General features: G+C 40.0%; 2 protein-coding genes across 4 annotated transcripts; both read left to right on the top strand.

Moving 5' to 3' along the window:
- Positions 1-1,672: 1,672 nt before the first annotated feature.
- LOC134197704 (uncharacterized) lies at positions 1,673-3,364 on the top strand. The gene has a single exon (XM_062667052.1). It carries the CDS (start codon positions 1,673-1,675, stop codon positions 3,014-3,016), a length of 1,344 nt encoding a protein of 447 aa, XP_062523036.1. The 3' UTR covers positions 3,017-3,364.
- Positions 3,365-3,372: 8 nt separating this feature from the next.
- On the top strand, positions 3,373-14,157 carry LOC134197026 (phosphatidylinositol 4,5-bisphosphate 3-kinase catalytic subunit gamma isoform-like). 3 transcript variants are annotated; one of them, XM_062666259.1, is made up of 33 exons: positions 3,373-3,452; positions 3,521-3,704; positions 6,407-6,651; positions 6,721-6,781; positions 6,839-6,887; positions 6,946-7,062; positions 7,504-7,609; positions 7,667-7,773; positions 7,828-7,924; positions 8,008-8,083; positions 8,151-8,220; positions 8,292-8,381; positions 8,795-8,879; positions 8,945-9,063; positions 9,207-9,423; positions 9,994-10,088; positions 10,191-10,424; positions 10,564-10,654; positions 10,718-10,783; positions 10,862-10,963; positions 11,022-11,141; positions 11,229-11,417; positions 11,472-11,543; positions 11,607-11,719; positions 11,771-11,825; positions 11,881-12,015; positions 12,076-12,186; positions 12,243-12,337; positions 12,388-12,493; positions 13,046-13,150; positions 13,207-13,284; positions 13,337-13,432; positions 13,719-14,157. In XM_062666259.1, the coding sequence occupies exons 3-33, from the start codon at positions 6,529-6,531 to the stop codon at positions 13,914-13,916; spliced, it is 3,378 nt and encodes a 1,125-aa protein (XP_062522243.1). In that variant the 5' UTR covers positions 3,373-3,452; positions 3,521-3,704; positions 6,407-6,528; the 3' UTR covers positions 13,917-14,157. The 3 variants fall into 3 exon arrangements, with proteins under 3 accessions (XP_062522243.1, XP_062522245.1, XP_062522244.1); XM_062666261.1 differs by having other exon boundaries at positions 12,400-12,493; XM_062666260.1 differs by lacking the exons at positions 3,373-3,452; positions 3,521-3,704 and adding an exon at positions 6,075-6,348.
- Positions 14,158-14,278: the final 121 nt, after the last annotated feature.

A 14,278-nucleotide genomic window follows, 5' to 3' on the forward strand; every position in this document is an offset into this window, starting at 1 on the left:
ATTGCGGTTGGTCCTAGGATTAGCATTAGTGTCAGTTTCATAATGCATACCTTTCCAATTACAGCTGTAATCAACGAAGACATCTCATACATATCTGCTGTCTACCAACACTGTACACAAACGACGACTTGTAGAGCGCTCTTCACGCAAACTCACGTCCCTACACGTCGTGGTTTGTATTCTGCGCCTGTAAACGGCAGTAACGACACCTAGTAGAGCCGTTTGTTCGAACCAGTGCTTCGACATCTACACTAGCCAGCCAGCTGCATTCTCAACGGCTTCACGATCACGTCTACTAGACAAAGTCTTGCGGAGAATTCATGGCGAAGTTTGTAGCGATTTCGCGGCAAGTCACATCAAATCCGGACGATCGAGTCACAGTGGATGCGCGCATCGCGAATTTTCATCGTGGCTAGCAGCGTTGTTAATAGCTGCTGTTTGCGTTCCCTACTAACACACAAATGACAAAACCGTAGCTACTGTAAACACAAAGGTACCCGTCCAGCGGGATGCGACACGATGTTCTAGAGCGACATGTACATTTTTGTCGTTCTTGTATTACGGCCGTAATTGGAAAGGTATACATTTATGAAACTGAACACTAATCTGGTCGTAGGACCAACTGCAATATTGAGGAGAGGCGGTACCACCTCAGAACCGTGGCCGTGTGGACGATTTTGAATCGGCGCTACACGGATCTGGGAGGCCGGGGCTACCGTTACAAAGCCCAGACATTGGTGCGTATATCGGCTATGCTTCCCTGTCTCTTCGTGCAGGCTACCAGAGAAAACCTGTAGCTCATATTACCGGGGTGTCCACAATTTAATACCTACTCTATGGTACATTGAAATACACCGGCTGTGTTTTCATATTGCGAAATCTAAGTCTTTCAAACGCTGCTGTGACATTGTTATTGTAGCATAAAGCATGCTACATAGCGTCAGCGGGTATTTTGTGGTCACTCTGTAGGATAATTTGATTTAATTAATTAGCATGATTCCAGCTATATAGACCACATCATATCATGATGTAAAGGTAGAGTCGGGGGTGGCAGCGCATATACCCCGGTAGAGAACATCCGCCTTATAAAGTCTGTCTCAGAATTAAAGTCATAACGGGTTTGGGGGAGTAACTTGGGAGTGGCTGAGGAAACCCTGCACCTTGTAAGGACCATATGCAATGTTGTTGCAACAATCAATTATAGATCCAGTTAGCCTCAGTTTACTATCCCCTCCAGGTAAACTAACACAGGTACTAGATAAGTAAGTGTTCCCTGTACGTACCCACAACATCCAAATCTTTTAGCTACAGTAGCTTGGCTACAAGAAGTTCTTCAGTAGATCTATGTGGTGTGCAACTTGGGAGGGCCTGCCTAATTAGCGGACATCTGTCCTTTGCAGCTGTGTAAAAACAATTGCAACGCATTTTCTTTTACGCGGCTGGTTGGAACTCAATAAGCCCCATAACTGTTACAGTCCAAGTTCTAACTTAGTAGTCTGCAGTCAATCAGAACTCAGATGCATTTTCAGAAGCAAAATGATAACAGTATCCAAACCGGAAACAGACTGTGTAGTGCAGGTGACGTAACAAGTTTATAGCAGTCACCAGAGATTCCATTTGGAGGTCCCACGCATTGCCTATAAAAAACCCAGCAATTTCTATCTATTTTCCAATGGCAACACAATCAGGAAGACATATAAGAAGTATAGAAAAGTCAATTGTGCTTTCCGTGAGAGATTTCTTTGTGAAAGAAAAGGAGGATGGCCCCATCCTTCTGGACAAACCGATCCAGAGAGTAGCAGAAGCAACAGGGATGCACCAGAGAACAATCTACAGAATCTGCAGAGAACATAGAGATAAGGGACATATTGAAAGTCCAAGGAAGAGAGGGAGAAAAGAACACAGTGGACCAGTTAGAGAGTACACAGACAATTTTCAAGAGGCTGTAATCAGGAGAAGAATTCATAAATTCTACACTGACAAAGTCTTCCCCACATTAACACTACTCCATGCTGCTCTAGTAGAAGAAGAGGAGTTTCCATATTCAAGGGCAAGTTTGCATAGGATCATTAGCAGAATGGGCTTTCGACATAAAACTATGAACAGAAAAAAATGTTTATACGAACAGCACCGCATTGTGGCCTCACGAGCCCAATACCTGAAAGAAATCAAACGATTTCGATCAGAAGGTAGGCCTATTATCTACCTTGATGAAACATGGCTAAATCAGCACCATACAGTGACAAAATGCTGGACAGACTATGACGGGAAAGGTGGCCTCAAGATTCCTAGTGGTAAAGGAAAACGACTCATAATCCTTCATGCAGGTTGTGAGCAAGGGTGGATTGATGGAGCTGAACTGATTTTTGTTGGCAAAAGAGACTCAGGCGATTATCACAACGAAATGAATATTTTACATTTCATGGAGTGGTTTAGAGAGAAGCTGTTACCAAACTGTCCACCTCGATCTGTGATTGTGTTGGATAATGCCAAGTACCACAACGCAGTTGTTGAAAAAATACCAACCAAGTCAAGCAGAAAACAGGATATGTTAGACTGGCTTGCAAAGCATAAAATTCGTCATGAAAAGAAGATGTTAAAAGCTGAACTATATTTCTTAATTTGGGCAACCAATCCTGTTTCTGTATACCAAACAGACGTCTTTGCACAAGAAAAGGGACACTGCTGTTTGCGTCTCCCTGTTGGTCACTGTGAACTAAATCCTATAGAGCTCGCATGGGCACAAGTCAAAGGTTATGCAGCTAGAAAGAATACAGGGATCAGTGGTTTTACTATGGAGAACATCTTGCAACTTGCCAGAGAAGGAATGCTGGAAGTCACACCAGATCGATGGGCTGGCTGTGTGGAACATGTACGAGAAAAGGTGGAGAAACACTATTGGGAAGTAGACGGACTGAGGGACGACCTAGTTGAGCGAATGGTAATAGAAGTAGGCCATGGCGACACCTCGAGCTCTGAGTCTGAAGTAACTGTTAGCGATACAGAAAGTGACTAACTGTTGACCTTTGGTATTGTACAGGGTGTAGCAACAGCAGGTAGCTAATTTATATGTCCATTAGAGTATCAACTTCAGTCTCAATTACAGTCTTTATCTTAAAGAGTTGAAACTAATTTGGCAAGCTATGCATTTAGAGAACGTTGATTGACATAACTCCACCCTCTATCTCATTATATTTCTAAAGTGTGCTGTATCTCCTCTCTAATACACCCTATGAACAACACGTTGCCATAATTGAATAAAGGGAATCAAGAGCTATGCAATGATGCCCGTATCAATCCCGTATCTTCCAAAGTGGCCCCTCAGCTGCCCATTTTCGGTTGTGACTTTAATGCTGGGACAGACTTTAGTTTCTTTAGAACAAACTTTCCATCATTAGTCGTTGGAAGCTCGCTGTAGGAGGCAACGTCTTCCGGCAGACTTCAAGTTGAATGTTAGAGTCTCAGAATAGACGTGGACTGGTCAGTGTGTGTGCATCTGTGTATCTATTACATGCTGCAGCAGTGAGCAGAGTTTTCAACGCAGTTGAGACACAAGAAATCACGCAAAGCTACTGTGTAGTCAAAATACGGTAGACTCGAAGTCTTCCTGCAAACGTCCGGCATCGTGTTTCTCGGCTTGGTGTGCTGTGACTGGCATTGTGTTCTACGTACATACGTATACAGCTGAAGCCGCAAGACTATTCGTAAGTGTTTTCGAGTACGTAACGTAGCTTGCTGGATGTGGGGTCTCGGTGTGTTGCAATGTGATATGTGCATGTGACTGCATGTTCTCTGCTCTGCTTTTCCGTTTCAACGTCACAGGGTACTAGGGAGCGTCACTGGGGTCAGAGTCTGCAGTTTGAAGGTCCAGACAGTCACAAAGTTCGGTTACATCCATCTTGTGACAGCAGAAAATGTATACGCGAATACAATTCTAATTGCGTAGCTAATGTGAAGATTAAATCAATCAATTAAAACAGATATGATAGACTTGCCTAGTGCTCTGAAATTCTAGGTGATCTGTTTATTGCAACAGAGTCTAATTATGCATGCATGCATATCGATCATCTGCATGAGTTTTTGTGGTTATCTATCCAACAATTAAATACTGAGTCTCTTACCTTTAGTTTGGCTTTGTGTTTTAATTAATACACCACCGGCGGAGCGTGGGGGGATGGGGGGCCCGGGAGCTGGGAGGCCGGGATGGGGGGCCGGGAGCTGGGAGGCCGGGAGCTGGGAGCTGGGAGATGGGGGCTGGGAGACGGGGGCTGGGAGACGGGGGCTGGGAGACGGGGGCTGGGAGACGGGGCTGGGAGACCGGGGCTGGGAGACGGGGCTGGGAGAGGCTATAGCCTCCAACATTTTGGGCATGTCACTTCATCATTTTAGGTTACTAAACAGTGACAGTCCTTCTAATCTCAGAGTAGTATGTTGACGATCGACGACGACCTAACTATATCTCTGTGGCAATACACATCATCCTTTCAGTATGATAAAGCCAGTGTCGAGAAGTCGTGGACACTTAAGAAGAATGGAATTTCCTATGGCTCTGCTACCTAATGATTTGCTTGCACTCTACGGTACTTTCTCCACAGGTTTATTCTATTTATTAAATAAAAAACTATAGCTAGACCTATATTGCTCACTAGATTACGAAATGCTAAAATTGGTCAACGTTGTTTACACTGAATTGGTCTTCTATATTCTATTGTCATCGAGATGCCATTTAATTTTGACGATCGTAGCGAGCCATGAAAACCTTTTTGGCACAGGTGGTAACAGTGTTTCCACTCCTTTATACCCACACTGACAGTACTCAGTCCCACAGTTTATTTGTAACCTGAAATTGATACTAATTTACTTACATGTCTACAAACTGGGAGCTAGAAAAATAGAAAGTGGGCGTGGCTTTGTGTGTGAAATGGGCATGGTTTGCGGCCTAATTTAGCAGCCCTCCTAGACTTGAGGACCACGCTATGCCTGTGAATACACCCTCAGATTCCCAGGACGACTGACAACCAGTACCAATTAAACTCTACAAAAAGTGAATCTGGGCTAGAATTGCAAACTACTCGAACATGATACTTCTAGAATAATTTTTTATTTGATTCCCAATAAATTTCATCAATTTTGTTTCTTTAAACAGTCATTTATTATGCCAAGAAATATTTTAACATACACTAAATCTCTGAATGTAAAATCTCGTAAATCTTAGAAAAACTTAATTTTTTTAATTTCACAGTCCTGTGATCTTGGGTTTCAAAACAAAGGCATGCTTGAACTGTCCGAATTGGGAATTTAGTAGACTGTTTGTCTTGATGATTGCTTAATTTTAATTGTACTTAATTTTATTTTTGTTGTTATAAATAAAAGTCAGAAAAAGGAAATGGGTGTGGTTTTGCACTTTCGTTATTTGTGTACCCCTATGCCTCTTTGATCTCCTCGGATTCTGTATCTGCCCTGCATCAATAGTAAGTTATGTAGCAGTCAGTATGTCACATCAGAAATAACTTTGATAGAGCTTACTGTGACACACACAGGTTTATTGAAATATTAGTGCATAGCAATAGGTTACAAAATAGCTTGGTGGAATGTTGCCTGTGGCGTGTAAACAATGACGTTCTTTTACTAAAGCCCTTATTTGGAGAGATTGCGGACACTGTACTCTCGTTTACTGTAAAGTGTTTACTACCACCTATTTCCCGTACATTGTGAACTCGGAAGTGAGTAATGAAGTAGAGGTCCCACCAGGTGTGCTCATTAGAGCACTAGGAGCTGCTCCAGTTGGACCATGTTACACCAATTGTCTTAAATGGTTTCAGTTGGTGATCCGTTGGTCCTACAAGATAATTAGATACTAACTTTGCTCCACCCCTTTGTCTTTGATGTGCAAAAGTATTATCCTTTCGTTTTGTTTGTAGGAAAGGCTTAGATTATTTGATAAACAGAAATGCCAGACGTAGCGGTTTCTAACGATACCGAGATCATCTCAGAAGTCCAAAAAACAGCGGACATATTGATGATTTTCAAAGTTCACACTTATGGGGAACAGACAGTAGCTAATATTATTTTTGACTACGTTGTTGTTTTGTAATACAGTGTAAATGTAATTTGATCTATACGTACAGATGAAATAATTATTTTGCAATAACATATCCACTACTGTCTGGTTGGTGTTAGTGTAAATTCCTGCTCAATCAACAAGTTGGCTACTTTTAGAAGTCAGCTGGACAGGACATTTCGTTTTTGTAGTTACACATTGATCTGCATGATAGATTTTGTGACACTTGTAATACATAGTATGTACATTGTATGTACATAATGTAATACAACACACGAGGATGCAAAGTGCGTTGATGTTCTAGCTGCTAGAGAGTCATTACTAATTATGAATGTTTGTTAACAGAGCAAGAAGTTACACAGAAGAAGGGAAGATTGAAGAGCTGTTAGTGGTGTGGTGCAAGTGTACGCTGTTGTCAGAGTCATTCACAGTTCACAGTGAAATAGGAGTGAAAGCTCTATCCCTGCATGAATTCTGCACTAGACATGTCTTTTTCATCACCATTGCGTCAAGAACCAAATGTGAAGCGTACTGATTCCAAATTACAACTTCATAAGAGAGCTAGTGGCTTGTTCTCATTTCGAAGAAAGGTAATGAAATTTACACGCATCTCTTTACTGTCAACATGTGTGATTACTGTTACTATCTGTTGGCATTAGAACAAACCTCTTGAGTTTGTACTACCCAACGGAAACACAATTATTCTTGAATCATGTCCAGGTATGATATAATGACAATATGACCACAGCCAGTAGCTTATGGGTTCGTGTTTTGCAGGAAACTGGAGTGTTAGAGAAGTGAAGGATGCTGTGTGGAAAGAACTACAGTACGCCACATTTGATATGTGCAATATGGCTGCAATAACTTATATTTATTGATATTAGAAAAAGTAAGAAACTTGATGAACCAGACATGGCTGACTTTAACAGTCAAGACGACTTCACATTGAAGTATCACATGGATGGGAATGTTTATGAACTTTTTGATGAGCTGCAGCTGCTGTATCCAACAACTGCATTATTTGTATTCATGTGCCTATACATGTACATGTACCAGTGTGTGTAGTTAGCAAAACCGTGATATTATGGGATCATGACAACAATGAATTGTGTTTACATGTAAATTGAGAGCAATCTGAAATGTTTTGTGAGTGTTCGTAAATGTGTAGTCACACTCCCTAATGTACGTGCATCTACATATAGACTACTTGAACGTGAACACATGTTTTTTACAGTTTAGTAGCCTTAGTGTGTCAAGTTGTGTACGCTTCTGTTTATGATTGTACATAATCAACATGCAGCTTTAATTGACTATATTCATGTATGAGCTGTGAATGTGATGCATCGTCTGACTTTTACTGAGCCTGTCTGTCTTGCCATTTATCTTTAGAGTTGTGATCAAATTTTGTTACAGTTGATTTTCTTGACTTATTTGCTTCTCAGGCAAACACTGAAGATCTATCGATCATGGTTTTTAGGGGACGTCATTACTACATCTGGAGCTGTTGGTCAAGTGTTTGTTTCAAGAAAGCACAAACCAGGAGACAGAGTAAGACTAGTTATGTGACATCATTTAGTGTCAATAGGCTAAGCAACGTAAATTTAGGAGAAGCATTTTGATTTGCGAATTGGATACATAATGGGTAGAGATCTGAGAGAGCTGTCATTTGCCGATGATTCGGAATTGGATTGGACTAGGAGAGTTCTGACTAGGTTGCTACAAAGTATCATTATATGTATTGTCACTGGTGCATTGTTTGTCTGTAGTGTCTGTCAGGAAGCTTTGAAACAGAGAGATCCCAAGCTGTATGCCATGGAACCAGACATTCTTAGTATTGCGCCACCATCACATGTTCTAAAAAAGGTTTGTTAATTAATCGCTTAAAAGTAGTTAATGCAGCGTTGCAATGTTAAGTTGTTGTTTGTGATTTGATCTGCGAACATTAGTGCACTGATGGCACATTAGAAATTGAGTTTTTTGTTGGTGTTGGTACTGAAACGGGGATTGTGATGGAGTTTGATGGTCAGTATTATTCTGTCAATCTAATGCCTATAAGTGTTTTCTGAAAGTCTTCCCTTGTTATTCTCAGTTGGCACAAAAGCAAGCAATATTGTAGGTGAAGCATTTCAGTATTTTTCTAAGACTGGACAAGCCTCTGGGTTTGATCAGCACACTATTTTGTGTATGTTTGTTTGTGTTCATGTTACCCTTCGTTCATGCTACATTCTAGTTCTATTCATGAGTACACTTTGAAAGTGTGTGGCTATGAGGAGTATGTATGGGGAGATCATAGCATTTTGAAGTTCAGACACATTCAGAAGTAAGTTGATTATTATGTCAGTCATTTTACTTTTTAGTAATTTGGGTAAATATTTGCATCCACTATTTTATGTGCAGGGTGTCCACCTGGTAGTAAACAATGAAATGTATTACATTAAACTTAAATTAAAGGTTTGTATTATTAATTTAGTCATCGTGATTGATTTAGTAAACACTGTTGGTTTTGTCTATGTGGTTTGTACTTTGACCGACTGTTTTCGTTCAGATCAGCAGTGTCTGGTGCAAAAGGATAGGTTCTTACGACATGCTACCAGTTTTACTGTAGTGGCTGATGAATCGTTAATCAGTGCATGTCTAAATTAATTAAGCACAAAAGTTAATGTTATGGACTAGCACTACATTGCTTATCATTAAATACTACAAGAGATTAAATGTATATCGATGTCTATGAAGGTGCTTGATCAATGAAAGTCCTATTCAGTTGACTCTTGTCAAGACAGTTGATCCATCTAGTGACCGGCTTCCTGACATTTTGCAGGTTTGCCATCATTGGTAAACAGTTTTATGCCAGCTAGTGTTCATAATATTTTGTCTTGTGTGTAGATGGACTTGGTAGATGACAACTCGTATCTGGGAGGAACTCATGAACAGCTGACTGCTGAAAACAAGAAAAAAGAAGATGTGTTTCTAATGTCTATGTGGGATATTGAAAAAGAATTTAGGTGGATTGTTTTCCCAGCTATTTGCTTGTTTGCTTGTCTATCGACCTTCTGTTCATTCAGTTGTTTGTTTGTTGTATGTATATGTATGTGCATGCATTGTGTATAAACTTGATACGTTTGTGTATCTACACTGTGTTGTGTAGGCTCAAACTGGAGTGGGTTGATCATTTGGAAGTGCCAACAGTAAAGAAAAAGTCAGGCGAACTGTTGGAAGTAGGCAATGTCTTCATTGAAGCCACAATTACAAACGGTGGTGCATTTCTGACTCCCATCTTGTCATGTTCTGAGTACAAGTTTGCATCAGTTGTGAGATTTACACAGTGGCTCAAAACACAACTGAAGGTCAAAAACATTCCGAAGGTGATATCAGAAGTTACTTAATTTTGGTTCGATACTGTTATCACATACAAAGTTACCCACAGCTGCTGCTCTTGTTCCTGTACTTGCTCTAGCTGTCACCACCACTTACCACTATCTTTACTGCTACAGCTGAAAGTTGCTGTAGCTATACTGTGACGATAAAGTTATTTTAGTGAATAGAACAGACTAATTTTGTTTAAATTTGCAAAATGCCAATAATAAAATTGTATCGTTTAGTGATGATGCTCTTAATTGGTATGCACACACAATAATATTGCAACACAAAAGTCAATATTTATTGCAGAAATTTTGTATGCACTTTTAAATGTAAAAGCTAGCAGTGTTGTATACTTTTCTATTTCTTGTACAAAAACATTTACGGCTTCAAAATCAATGTCACATTGCATAAGCAGAACTAATATTCTTTAATGTCAGTAGTGTTTGTGGGTGGAGTTTTATGTGCTGGAATTTATTATAGAATAGTAGAACAACTCAGGCTATCATTAAATCACTTTTCAGTTCAATGATTTTAGTAGCTAAATAGACAGTAATTGATGTTTTCATATTTAGGCTGCACGTCTTTGTATTGTTGTGAAAGCACATGTTCGAAATCGAAACTACCCACTACCTATCTACTGGGTCAACCTTCAACTTCTTGACCACAGGTCAGTAAGAAGGATTGTGTGTGTGTGTGTGTGTGTGTGTGTGTGTGTGTGTGTGTGTGTGCGTGTGTGTGTGCTGGCATTAATGTTGAACTCTTCCACAAGAGGTGTGCTAAAGACTGGAAGAATAAAGTTGTTCCTTTGGCCAACGAGTGATTTGAAAAGTTTGCTAAAAGATGATGTCGGTTTTCCTGGATTTGGGCTGCAGTTGAGTGGATCTGTAGCTCAGAACCCAAACGCTCATGCTCCATCTCTTTACATGGAATTGGATAAGTATTGTCATCATGTGGCTTGCCCCCACAGTGCCACAAGTGAATCTCTAGAGGGTCAGTCACCGAGGTGAGTATAACAGACAATAATAGCTACTACTGTACTATAATGTTCTGCCTGGAGTAATATATATATATATATATATATATATATATATATATGTGTGTGTGTGTTAATGTGTTGTCCAATTTATTGTGTATGTATATAGTATTCCGAGCCATCATTATAAGGGTCCACCTGCAGGCTCTCCAATGGAAGAGATGCTGCTAAAAATTATACGATCAGATGCACTAATAAAAGTATGTATATACACTGATTCCAGTCTCATAGCTAGTCGAATTACTTTAACACTATTGATGTAGTTGGATGATACAGAAAGAGATCTGGTTGAAGCTTATCGTCACTACCTCAGCAAGAACTATCCAGAGGTCAGGTTTACTAGATGTACTTATGCATTATTATTCAAGAGTATGGTCAGTAGACCAATTTATTGCTTGATTTAATAGGCGCTGCCCAAGTATCTGCTGTCTGTCAAGTGGTGGGATGTGCACTGTGTGCTTGAGGCTCGTCATTTGGTTGGAAATTGGGTCGGCCCTATGTCTCTTGAGGTGACACTTAGTCAAATGACATTACATATTCTAAAGATTTAACTTGGCTTTACTCTAGGTGGCTCTTCAACTTCTTGATTATCAGATTGCAGATGAGGATGTGCGCCAATTGGGTGTTAAACGATTGGAAGTACTGCAGAATGACGAACTGGAGCTCTATTTACTGCAATTGGTTCAGGTTGAAATGCAATATGCTGATTGAATAATTACTAAGAAACCGGTAGATGAGTTGACATGATTAGTTGATTACAAATGCACTGCTTAGGTACTCAAGTTTGAGCCCTATTATGACAACAGCTTGACACGTTTTTTGCTGAAGAGGGCGTTACTTAGCAAACGGCTCGGCTTTCGATTTTTCTGGTATCTCGCTGCAGAGTTAGAAGCTCCTGAATATCGACACAGGTTTGCTGCTTTGTTGGAAGCTTACCTCAGATACTGTGGCAGCAATGTGTTGGTATGCTACACAAATTCTCAATGAACTAACAATTTGTTAACACTTAGTATGCAGGATGAGCTATACAAACAACGTCATGCTGTGAATACACTCAGGTCAATCACGAAGAGTCTGAAAGAGTTTTTGGTTGGCTGTAATGAGTAATCATCATTTACTGTACTTGTATTGTGGTGTCGTGTTTAACTAAAGAATATGAAAGGAACACAACGAGAGCAGGGGGTAGATTTTTTGCATGAGAAGCTTTCTGCAGCAATTGCTAATCGTGATTTTCCACCAACGTTTCTTCTTCCGTACAACAGCAGGTGCAATGCAAGTCTTTTGTGATATCTTTTTTTTAAATTTTGTTTATGTAGCCTTCGTGTTGGCTACCCTATTGCGACTTCCTGCAAGTTCATGACTTCTAACAAGGTTTGATATGAAGCTGTACCACAGTGTGGATCTACACGGGTTGCTGTTTTTGTAGAAGCCATTGTGGCTAGAGTTTAAGAATGTGGACTCATTTGGTAAGTCAGATGAGCCAGTTCGGATTATTTTCAAAGTAGGTGACGATCTTCATCAGGACATGCTGTCACTTCAAATGCTTAATGTCATGGAAAGAGTAACTCACTCTGATTTGATGATTTTTGTATTCAAAGTAGCAGTTGTTTGTCTTCTGTAGTTATGGCATGAGAAAGGTTTCAACTTTCATCTATTACCGTATGCATGTTTGGCAACAGGAATGAAAGAAGGACTGATTGAAGTGGTTCCAAAGGCAGAGACAATAGCCAGGGTAGTGGAGCTGTATTGCTGATGTTATGGAGTGATGTGTTGATGTGCTGCTGTTAGATTCAGATGAAGGCTGATGAGGTGAAGTCAGCATTAGAGAGAAACTTGAAGTTGTCAACTTTAAAGACTGATACAATTAGCGAGTGGCTGAAGGGGTGAGAGAATAGGTAATAATGGAAAGAGTTACGTTGAAGTCCGATGTTAGTTGCCTCATCAGGTCACCAGGATGGAGAAGTATGTTGACAGAAGACATGATAGTGGACAAATTTGTGCTTTCATGTGCTGGCTATTGCATTGCTACCTATGTTTTGGTAAGCTAACACCTACTTTCATTATCTTTGCTTTGTCTATCTTTTATCTACCTGTTTGTCTCTTTATTGCATATTGTTTTTGTTTTCCATTTTTTGTTTTGTGGTATGTGTCTGTAAGTCTGCCTGTCTCTCTGCCTATCTGTCTGTCTGTCTGTCTGTCTGTCTGTCTGTCTATCGTCATTTCTTTGTTCCATCATCTTCTTGTAGCTTCAGTTTGCGACTGCTGTCAGTCAGGGTTGTGTACACACCTTTCTCTGCTCTTTGAGCTCCGTGTCCACCTTCGTCTCACAGTGGGATTGTCATTTGGTGCCTTTTCTTCGTCAACTCATTTTCTTGTATTGACGTCTGCTCTAGATGGTCTATTTTTGATTTTGACATTCAATGCCAAGTCCATTATTTAATCTATGACTTTGTTGTTTGCAAGGACTGGTTTGCTTTTAAGAATTCTTAGCATATGTACTAGTAAAGTTTATATGAGAGTATAGTGTCTGTCTGTCTGTCTGTCGGTCTGTCTGTCTCTATTTCTTAGTTGATTGTTTGGTTACTGCGTAGGGCATTGCTGATCGACACAGTGACAACATCATGCTGACCACAGATGGTAATTTGTTCCACATCGACTTTGGGCATTTTTTGGGAAATGTCAAGTACTTCAGATGGGTCAGAGTAGTATTTGGTATGTAATTATTGGTGTGTAACCTCTTTGTTATGGATAGCTTAAACACATTGAGATCAAGAGAGAACGGCTGCCATTTGTTCTCACTCCAGACTTCGTTCATGTAATGGGAGGCCAAGTGTGTACAATAGTTTGTTGAGTGCTATGTGGCCGTCACTTTTTCTATTTAGAATGGTGAAGCATTTTTGCGGTTTCGCAAGAAGTGTGGAGAAGCATATGCTGTGTTACGTGAAAGATTAAATTTATTTATCAATTTGTTTCACATGGTGAGGATGGGTGCATTGTAAAATATAGAGGTTGGGAGTGGTGGAAGAGTATAGGTGCAGGCAGCTCAGTGCATGGACAACTGGCATGGAGCAAAGCTAAAGATTTTTACTTTAATTGTCATTGGTGTATATTTGTATTGCATGTCTGTCTTGTATTTTTAATTAACGCACTTCAAGTGCCTAGCTATAGAAGTCAAAATTATTTATTTACTATTATTATATTTTAGTAGTAGTATTTGTATTATTTGTATTATGTGTATTTAATTTGTATTATTTGTATTTACAGATGATTCCCAGTGGAATGAAGGAACTTAGCGGGGCAAAGGACATCACTTATCTACAGAAGGCTTTGTGTTCTGATTGCAACGAACAGAAAGCTGAGGAACACATCCAAGCTCAGATTAACTGCTGTTTGCAAGATGGTTGGACCACTATGATTGACTGGTGGTTCCATCGTGCCCGTCAACCAAAGTCCTCATCCTGATTAGAGACAAACAGGGTAGACCAGTGCAGCACTTATTATATATTATTAAATATTTCATCTACTTAGTTTAGGACTTTTTATGACACTAACGTGTGTGCTAGGTTTATATTGCTTAGCTATACACTTACTGTGTGGCCTATTTGTCACTGTCACTGTATATGTCGTCAATGTCGACTGTAGTTCTCTAGCTTTAATTTGGCTGTTTCAATGCAGATGTCCGTTGTTGCACGAATCCAATTACCAGTAGTTACTTTGTCTTGCACCATCGTCGGTTACGTATATCTAGCTAGACGGTTCAGTTCTAAGTACACTATGACACGCCTTGCTGTCCCAGACACTTCAGACTACGATAAACATGCGCT

The sequence above is a fragment of the Corticium candelabrum genome, chromosome 22, assembly GCF_963422355.1.
Source record: "Corticium candelabrum chromosome 22, ooCorCand1.1, whole genome shotgun sequence".
Classification (NCBI taxonomy): domain Eukaryota; kingdom Metazoa; phylum Porifera; class Homoscleromorpha; order Homosclerophorida; family Plakinidae; genus Corticium; species Corticium candelabrum.